The sequence below is a fragment of the Cupressus sempervirens genome, chromosome 1, assembly GCF_028749045.1.
Source record: "Cupressus sempervirens isolate cs-2001-9-10 chromosome 1, ASM2874904v1, whole genome shotgun sequence".
NCBI lineage: Eukaryota > Viridiplantae > Streptophyta > Pinopsida > Cupressales > Cupressaceae > Cupressus > Cupressus sempervirens.
The window spans coordinates 653237743-653248983 of NC_143118.1; the positions used below are offsets into that span (position 1 = coordinate 653237743).

Consider the following 11241-nt stretch of genomic DNA (forward strand, 5'->3'; position numbering starts at 1 on the left):
TTTAAATGTTATTCACATCTCCTCCAAATCTTACTTTTATTTTAGAAAAGATCAATCTTTTATATTCTTTTCTTTAGTTGATGTCATGCTATCATTTCAAAATTGTTGTTTCTAAATATAATATTAGCTTTACAATTTTTTTAGAAATATTACAAATATTAAATTTAGTTATTGTTTAGAAACATTAGATTTTGTTATTTTTTAGAAAAATTAGATTTAGTTCACATTTTAATAGTTTGTCTTATAAGTTAGATTTAATTTATTCCATTTTTAAAATCCTATTTATAATTGCGTAATTTACTATATTTTTCAATTACGAGACTCCAACTTTGCAAAAAAAAACTAATATAAACTTAATAATTTTTCTATTACTTTTTGTTACATTCTATGTTTTGAAAATATATTTTCATAATATGAATATTATAAACTCTCTTTAATATTACAAATGATATTTATGTTATGATTTTAACAAGTAAAGTTTTCTATTGTTTTAATTGTTCAAAAAGGTATAAGACATGGATGTGCATATAGGGATGAAGGTTGAAGTGTCATCTAATGAGAATGGTTTTGAGGGTGCTTGGTTTGAAGCAGCTGTCATAGGACGTGTTCGTAATACTACACAAACCAAGTATTATGTTAGATATAAACATTTCATAACTTATGAAGTTGTTCTAGAACCCCTTGTAGAAGAGGTCTTTCCTGAATATATGCGTCCAATTCCACCTCAAGTACCATTGCCTTCAATTATAGAAGCTGACCTTCGTGTTGAAGTACTAAAAAATGACTGTTGGCGAAGGGGAGTGATTGTTGATACATTTGAGTCACCTCTTAGCATGAAAGAGTTATATGAAGTATATTTCCCTGATACTCATACTCTACTTCCATTTGTATACTCCCAATTATGACTAGCACAAGAATGGGTTGGAGGACGATGGATTCCAGCACAATCATATTGAACAACTCACAGTATTTTTTGTATTGAGATTAATCACTTGATAGATAATTTTGAGTTTTCTTTTGTCTTTGAACTGAAAACTACTATTTGAAGTATTCCTGAATCACTCACTATTTCCTTCTCTATTGAAATCAAGTACATTTGAAATCCATTCAACTACTTCTTAAATAATGTACTTAACTTCAACTAATTTTTTTGTTGGATATTTAATTTGATTATTCTATCGTTTAGTAAAATTGCATTTGTATGTTATTTTATTTCTATTTATCTTCATTCCCATATGTATAAATTAAATAAATAAAAAGTAATTAAATTTCTATGTAAGTTGATTATTATTTTTTGAAGCTAAAATATCTAATGTGTTTCATAATTTTATATAGATCAAAAATAATAAAATGGATGTTGACCAAAGTGAATCTGAAATAACTATTGGTAGCCCACTACTTCAAGATGCTTCTATTGAATTAGATGGAAATGATGAAACCTATTTGGATAGATTGGGAAGAGTCATTGCGGAGTGTTGTAAAATAATGGTCAATGAAATGCATAGCGCAAGCCTAAATGTTCGAGATGTGCAAGATCTTCAAATCCTACAAATGGAAGACTATACAAAGTTGATTCTTAAGGCATGGAGGAAAGGAGCCCAATTTTGTGAATATATGAAAGACATGCATTATGATGAGGAATATAAGGAAGGAGAAAATTCTAATTTCCTCACTAAAGAATTCCAAGTGTCTCTACACCACTATAATGAAATCTTGCTCTGATGAAATAATAAACCACTCTACTGTTTTTTGCATTAATAATTTTAAGGAATTTTTTTTCTATACAATCCATGTTTAATGGGTATGGATTCTTACAAAAATTGAAGATATGTATCTAGATAAAAGGGTTTTTAGTATTTCATATATCTATGTATGTAGTTCTTTTATGGAGAAAATTTTCATTTCATCATTTAAGAACTCCAAGTGTTTCTACACCACTACAATAAATTCTTGCTCTTTTGAAATAGTGAACCAGTCTAATATTTTGGAGTTACAATGTTTAAGGAAATTTTGTTTCTATATATTTCGTCTTCAAAGGGTATCGATTCTTAGATAAATTAAATATATGTTTCTATATAAATGGGAGTTTAATATTTTATATATTTATGTATGCATTTCTCCTATGGGGAAAATATATTTCTTATATTACTTTTACAATTCTTCAATTTTTGGTAATAAATTAAATATCACCATATTTCTTATCCGTGATGTTTGTTGTCAACATAAATTTCAAGATATTTCTCATTAATTGAAGATTTTATTCACTTTATAGCTATGAGTCTATCGGCACCAAATTTTCAATCTGATGAGGAAAGGAAACAATATCAAATAGAGCAACGGAGGGCGTATCAGAGAGAATATCAAAGGGAATATCGAAGACGTCGGAGAGAACAAATAATAGAAGATCAAAGACAAGATGAAAGAAGGAGGAGTAATGAACTCCAAAGACAAAATTATGCTAGACGAAGGGCACAACTATCAGTACAAGAATTAGAATCTGAAAATAGAGATCAACAAAATAGTAACATAAGTTGTCGTCAAAGAACATCCGATGGAGTATCAAGTGGATTTACAGCTCAATGAGAGGTATAATCAACCCTTGACTACAAATATGCAATTGGATCTTCAAAATGAAGTATCAAGGACAACTGAACGTGTTCCTGAAACACCCCATCATACAACTCAAGTTGGGATAAATTTAGCTAGACAAGGTAATGTAGAAAATGTACAAAACCCGAATGAAAATCTTCGTGATAATTTCTATAGATTCCAAATGCAGTTTCGCCAAAAATTGGATAGCTTAAGAATGCCAAACATGTGTTATATTTGTCAAGAATGCTATCTAGGAATGAAATTGTCACGCACCTCTGAAGGTCCAGTGTGTAATAGATGCTGACAAGAGAGAGAAAATAATAGATTCTCAGCTTCAAATAATATGGACCCAGGACCTCAACCAGAGGAGCTTGCAAACTTGACACAAGTTGAGGAAATGTTAATTGCATGTGTCAGTCCCATATTGCAAGTAACACATGCAACTGGTGACCAATTTAAGTACAGAGGACACATAATAAGTTTCCCACAAAACATAGATCACGTTTCAAACATATTGCCACATACAATAGATAAGTTGCCAATTATTATTGTTCGAAGGATAGATCAACGTGGGACACAATATAACTTTACTGTTAATAGAGATCGTGTATACAAAGCACTCAAATACAAAGTAGAGCATGATAAATTTTACTTTGATGTTCAAATTAATGAAAATGCTCTCAATGATCTGCCTAGAAATAGAGATGAAAATGTTTCTCATAGATTGAAGACGGTGAATATGGAGTTTGATACAGATGCAAATGATGTTGTTTTTCTGGGTCCAGTTATGGAGACAGATGAAGGGAATGTAATTGAGCACACAACATCAATGGCTTCAAGACCTCCTAGTGCACAAAAGGAAATGGAACTTATCTGTGCATGGGTTAATAATCCTGATGCAAACCCAACATCATTGATAGATTGGCCAAGTATTGGTGTGTCACCTATTAATGAGTATGTCACATCAAGATTATTGGATATGGCATTCCCAAAACTATTTCCTAATGGTACCTGTGATTGGTTAGAACCACGGTTGTGACATGTATATCTTCATGAATTTGTAAAGCATCTTGTGCGATATAGGGATCATTATTTTGGAAAACATCCTAGATTTAGATATTTCACAAATAACATGATCATGAGACATCGTGCATAGAGTTCAACCTCTATGTTTGTAAAGAGAAACTTTAAAGACATGCCAATCACCATCAATGAGTTGCAGAAACATATGGAAAGTAGACCTCACTCTAGATTGGCAGATAAATTGATGTGGTGTGGTACAATGCTAAGGGGAACAAGGTCATATTGGGCAAAATTTCATGCAGAATTGATAGATTTGCTTCATCAAATTGGTTGTCCTACAATATTTTTCACATTGAGTGCAGCAGATATGTATTGGCCTGATTTACATGCTCTAATGCCAGGAACAATGCCAACTGATCCACGTGAAGCTCAAAATTGGCGTAGGCAAAATATAATTGATTATCCTCACATTGTGGCACACTATATGCACTTGAGACACTCTATGTTTAGAAAAGAGATTCTAGAAAATGGAATGAATGTCAAAGATTTTTGGTGTAGATATGAATGGCAACATAGGGGGTCCCCACATATGCATGGATTCATATGGATCGAAGTGGCACCTAATATGGAGAACATTGACTGGTCAAATGAGGATGAACGCAAAAGTGCTGAAAGATATTTTCATTCTATTATTCATGCATGGAACCCTAGACAAGATCCTCACCAGCGAAATATAAAGGTATGTTTATAAATATGTATTCTATGGTATAATTTGATATGACTTTATTTACTCATTCAACTTATTTTGAATTGTAGCCTTTCATGAATTTTCAACAACATCCATGTCTCAAAAACATGAGACAACTTGCAGAGGTCAATCTAGATCATGACTATGAGGAGATCCTAAATTGTGTAGAAAGACACACAATTTGTAAGGAGGGTGCATGTTTGCGGAAGAAAAGGGGGCATATGGTTTGTAGGTAATCATTTCATTGCATTGCGATATTTAAACCAAAATTAGAAATTGGTCACTACTGTCACTTGACTAACTACATATCTCTCTTATATTTATTATAGGTATAATGCACCTTGGCCATTAAACCTAGAGGGATCAAAATTGTATGAAGATAGAGAAACAGGTGAAAAGAAATTTGAACCAGCTAGAAATGATGAAAGAGTCAACTCACATAATCGCCACATACTACAACTATGGAGAGCGAATATAGATTGGCAACCTTTTCTTTCCAAACATGCTGTGGTGAAATACATTGCCAAATATGCAGCAAAAGCAGAGAAAAGCTCAGAAACATACCATCAAATGTTGATGCGCCTCTCCAACATGGAAAACCCAGATGATTTAGTTGCACGTGCATATAGGAAACTTCTAACTGAGATAATTATAGAAAGAGACATTGGTGCTCAAGAAACATGTCATATGCTATTAGAGCTTCCATTGGTAGAGTGTAGTAGAAGATTTGTTAATCTAAATGTTTCCCATGAGGTCTTCAAACCTGTAACTATAAATAATGAAAATGGAAATGATGAAGAGAATATTGAAGAGCAAACAAAATCTTTCATTGATGGGTACAAAAGAAGGCCCCTATGTATGGAATTCGTCACATTAATTGATGCAACAAGATCATGGATATATAATCCTAAAAGAAGAAGAGAGAATAAATGGGAGCCAAGGGACAAATCAGAAATAGTCAGAGTCTTTCCTAGATTTGTATCTATACCTTCACGTGAATCAACTAAATGGGTCGACTTTTTTTTATCAGAATTATTTCTCTACAAGCCATTCCGTGATATAGAACAAGATATTGGTCATAATGATGATGCCATCATACAAAACTGGAAGACATTTAATTACATTCCTTGGCATGTTCAATGAACTGTGGTGAAAAAAAATGATGAAAACCCAAGTGATTCTGACACTGAAGACAATAAAAATGTTCAAAGAAATACAATAGAACACGAATGGGAAATTATATCTAGGTTGCATCGTGGTCAAAACATAGAGTGCTCAGAAATAGACATGTTGGGGAGAAGAGACATTGAAAAACATAAAAATTGGTCTATTGATTATAAGGGAGAAGAGTACACTACTGCGGCAATCAATTTTATAGGTAATGTGAAGAATCATGGTTGTCTAATATATGATGACATTCCCCAATGCATCAACAACATGACCCTTGGTGACAAACAGAAAAAGGTAGTTGACATTATTATGACACACTATCATAGAAATTAGAATGTGGAGCCATTGCTCATGATAATTCAAGGAACAACAGGCACTGGAAAGTCATATCTAATTGGTGCAATTAGTCAATCTCTTCAAAATGCAGCAATGCCCTCTTTATCTCCCCTTCTATTACTTACACCAACAGGAGTCGCATCATTCAACATAGGAGCTTCTACAGTTCATTCAAAATTAAAAATACCAATACAAGGTTTTTGTCAATTAGAAGGAACAAGACTCACCAATTTTCAAGAAGAAATGGCACATATCAAGTATATCTTGATTGATGAAATGAGCTTCATTGGTCAAAACATGGTGGAGAACATTGACTCTCGACTTCGACAAGCATTCCCACAAAATGCAAATATTAGCTTTGGAGGTAAAAGGCTTCACTTTTCCTCATTAACAAGTGTAGCATGTATAAAATATAGACTATTATGTTACTAAAATGTAATTAAAAATTAATCATTTTGACATAAATATTTTCATTCTTATATTTTAGGTGTATCTATAATTTTGGTGGGAGATTTGAGCCAGCTTCCTCTAGTTGGTGACAGACCAGCATATGACAGTAATAGAAGGGCAAAGTTGCTATGGCAAGAATTCAAGATTGTTGTTACTTTGGACAAGATATTCAGACAAGATGGGGAGAATGGGTCTCAACAAAGATTTCACCAACTTTTGATGAATGTAAGAGATGCAAACCCATAGATTGATGATTGGAGGTTGCTAATGACAAGAACCCCTATCAACATAGATCTTCCAAAAAAATTACAGTTTGAAAATTTTGTCCATCTATTCTCAACAAATGAAAATGTTCATAGTCATAATAAAAAAATGTTGCATTCATTGAAGTATCTTGTTGCACGTAGTGTTGCGACAAAAGCACGACATGGTAATGCATTGAAAGATTATTCAAATGGTGAGCTTGATCTGGAATTGCTACTTTGTAAGGATGCAAGGGTCATGCTAACTTCTAATCTATGGGTACAAGCAGATCTTATAAATGGATCTTTGGGGTATCTTCGAAATATAGTCTACAAACAAGGAAGTGCTCCACCTAAACCTCTAACATATGTGATGGTTGAGTTTGAAAACTATTCTGGACTACCATTTGAAGACCATCATCCAAAAACAATTCCAATAACATCAATACATAAGGGTACAACACTTCAATTGCCTTTAAGATTGGCATGGACATTGACTATACATAAATCTCAGGGTTTAACTCTTCCAAAAGCAACAATTGATATAGGACCAAGAGAAAGAACAGGATTGACATTTGTGGCAATTTCTCATGTTAAATCTTTACACTGTCTAAGAATAATGCCTTCATTCACGTATGATCGCTATGAGAAAATGGAAAAAAGGTAGACAAGTTGCCAAGCGCAAGGATGAAGAAAATAGACTTAAGTTTTTTGAAGAGAATTGATGTATATTTTTATTTTTAATACTTTGTCCAATGCAATTACAATTTTGATTTGCCACTTTAATATTTTGTAATTTTTATTATATTTACTATACTATTATATGATTGTAGTATTTAAATAAAGTTTTCTTTTACTTGTATACTACTACAAATCACATTTCAAATGTTTCAAATACATGTTTTCACATCCATAAATATATAAATAGACTTTTAATATACCCTTGTAAATTTTTTTTAGTATCCTTACATTAAAGAAAATGATCACTTATCTTCTTATGCCTTTATAAGTTTGTATCACAGTATGTCAAATAATTTTTTTCAAGACAAAAAATACTAACATTTAAAAAATGTGTGTCAAAATATGGATTTGATCAAATATATTTTATGTTTATTTCATGTAAAATACCTTAGTTTAAATATTATGGTTACTATCCTTGATTCAACATTTCTTTCGTTTTTGAAAAAAAAAAATATTCTTTATCATGTTTTAATGATATAATTTTTTTCATAATTTTCATGCAGCTTACGAAGATGTCAGACAAATTATGTTTGGAATGGGCTTACTGGTGGTTACGAGACTTTCATCATAGACTTCCACAAAATGTCATCCTTTGTATAGAGGAGTTGAGTGTTTGGTATTGGATAAGGGATAGAATGAACAATCGAATTATAAACAATGGACCAAGAAACAATCAATTAAAATTTTATAACTATGCTATGTACTTCAACTTTCACTATGCCACAAAAGTGAAGATGAATTTAGATGTCAAATTTCATCACCTACAGATCGAGGTTGTAGACTTTTGCAGATGGCCAGATGCTTTGAATCGTGAGATTAGTGATCTTTATCTTGCAGGATGTATTTATCAAATTATCATTGCCCCAATAGTAAATTTCAGGAAGCACACTCTCTCCAATGAGCTCAGTATAAAGTTTATGAAATTTCTTAAAGGAGAATCTAAAATTAGCTATCACAAGGGTCCACTAGAAGAATGGTTGATAGCTACTCTAAATTTTGGTTACACAATCACGTTCACAATACATCAAGTCATTCCATCTTTCAGGTTGTTGCATGCAAATTATGGCATACCTACATTATTTCACGTAAAGTCTACTCTATCAATTAAAGTACGAAAAATTCTTCATGGAAATGTAGAGTTATTGCCAGTCCATCCATGGTTGAGAAAGTAAAAATATTCTACATATTATTTGTCAACGTATTGTCAACATTTTGAACAATACTATTTTTTATTATACCCAATTTTATAATAGCTATTAAATATTACATTATTAAGTTTTATGATGGACTATGTCATCATTTCTTTCAATGATTATTAAGTATTTTTTTGTTACACATGTTTGTAGAAAAATTTCTATATTGCTTCAATATGCTTCAACTGTTTAATTATTAAGTTTTTTGATGGACTATGTCATCATTTCTTTCAATGATTATTAAGTATTTTTTTATTGCACATATTTGTACAAAAATTTCTATATTGCTTCAATGTCCTTCAATTATTTAGCAATACAATGTATAACATTTCTTCGCTTTTTATAACATTAAATAAATATCTATATGATTTTAAAATATCTTTTTAAATTACTATTATTATTTTTTATCTATGAAAATTTTTAAAATTAATATATAAAAAAATACTAAAATCATAATAATATTAAATATCTATTAATACAAAAATTTCATAATATATTTAACTATAATGAATTATAATTTAAAAAATAATGTCTTTCATTTTGCATCGCGAGTGCTACTAGCTTGTATATATATATATATATATATATATAAAATAAGCCAAGAGATATCCTTCTCGAGGCGCCTATTTTCATAATCTCACTCAGTGCAATAGGCGCATCGAGAAGGATATCTCTCAGCTTATATTATATATATATATATATATATATATATATATATATATATATATATATATATATATATATATATATATATAAGCTAGTTTATGTATTTATTACAATGTTGAATGATTAGATTAGATGTAAATTCATTGTTTAAACATGTAATTACAAATAAATATTGATTTAAAATAACTAGTGATTAATTATCTAGATTATTTTGTAAACAATATAACAAAGAAAGTATTTAAACTAACTATAACTTTGACCTAACCATATAGTTTTGTACAATAAGACCCTAAACATATAACTAAGTATTTAATTGCGTAACACCCCACCAAGGGATCCAAACACAAAACTTAGTATTTAATGATTTTATTTATTGTATTGTACTTTGTTTCATGGATTGAAAATGGATGATGTAAACTATTTTATAAATGTATATTCTTTTAGCGTTTCATACCCTGTGACATGTACAGTGGATGATTGTGCATTTTGAATTAATTTTCCAAGTGACATATGGAACAAATGTATATTATTTAAATGAATTGAACTCAAGTAGTTATTCTTTCATGTGGATGTGTTATTTATTTTACTTCTAGTACTTATAATTATTTAAAAATGAAATGTAGATGTTCTCATTAAGGAATGTAATCTCTTATGTTTTTTATATAAATTATTGTACATGTTATTGCTTACTTAGTAAAACTTTAGATTAGTTCTTTGGATCCCTTGGCTGGGCATCATTTAGGATTAACTATAATCCTAATTTTAACCAAAACTCTAATCATAACCCTTACTGTCATCCTAACCATAATCTTAATTTGCTAAAACCTACACCCTAATATATAAATAATTGAATAACTATCCTAATAACCAAGTACTAATTATAAATGTCAAACCATAATTGTAACCTTAAATGATAAACTATTATCCTAGAGGAGCATCATATCTACATCTACATGTCATATGAATCTAAAAACATTTACATATCTAATTACATCATTTATTGCATAGGAAGGATTAAAATTTTTCATTATATTATCCATACATATCATATCAAAAGAATCATATAAAGATATGTCATTTACTACATCCATCATAGATACTCAAGAAGGGTACTTTAGTAAATTTATATATAACACAATATTATAAGAAAAGAAAAACACCATATAGGAGCATCTCATGTATAAACTAGAAAAATTGATCATGACAGATGTAATGAGATCAAATGATATTTGTAATAATCACATATACTATCAATTTATGGGGGTGATATAATCAAAATATCAAAAAATGAGTGATATCGAAGCATTATCAATATCAAGGTCTCAAAATGATACAAAGACAATGATGCATCATAAAAAAAATTAGAAGAGAAGAAAGAATCGGACATCTAATTAAATAACCCTCCCTCACCATCAAGAGGTGGAGGTGAAACATCAGTGTGAGTAGGAGGGACTATACACCCTTGGATGCCTAAAAATATATAGAGAAGTGAATAACTTGTCTTTCCACTAGAATAGTTGTTGAGTATTTATCATAATAGTAAGCCTCTCTAGTTAAGAAGTTAGCTCTACAATCTGCCTATCATGATCAATTATCATGCTAGCTCAGATGACCATCTATGTCTAGACTATCACCTGGTATTGTGCTACTCTCAATATTCTCTAGAGTCCCCCAATGACATCTTCTTATGTGGGCTCTCCATTAGCTTCCTACTCCAAAGGCCATGATAAAACATCAATAATTTAGTATAAAAAATCAATTTAAAAATTGATTCATTAATTTATCCTAACATAATTAATCAAATCAAGTTTTTAAATCCTATGGTTAGAACTATTAATTAAATGAATTAATTAAAATGATCAATTATCCATATCATCACTAATGGAAAATGAAATTAATTCCAACCAATAAAGCTTAATCATGTATTCATCAATCAAGGATTGAACCTCCACCACTCAAGGAGAATGAATCCAAACCATTGAACTCCCAGAGATTTCTATAAATGTGCCATCAACTCAAGCTTTTGAGATATCTACATTTTTTGTAATAGGGTTATGCAAATCATTCTAAGTGATTTGCA

The 11241-nt window shown here is 30.5% G+C and overlaps 1 protein-coding gene across 1 annotated transcript; it reads left to right on the forward strand.

Moving 5' to 3' along the window:
- Positions 1-515: 515 nt before the first annotated feature.
- Positions 516-905, forward strand: LOC149579586 (DUF724 domain-containing protein 3-like). Its single transcript, XM_089802244.1, has one exon. The coding sequence runs from the start codon at positions 516-518 to the stop codon at positions 903-905; it is 390 nt and encodes a 129-aa protein (XP_089658370.1).
- The last annotated feature ends 10336 nt before the right edge of the window (positions 906-11241 follow it).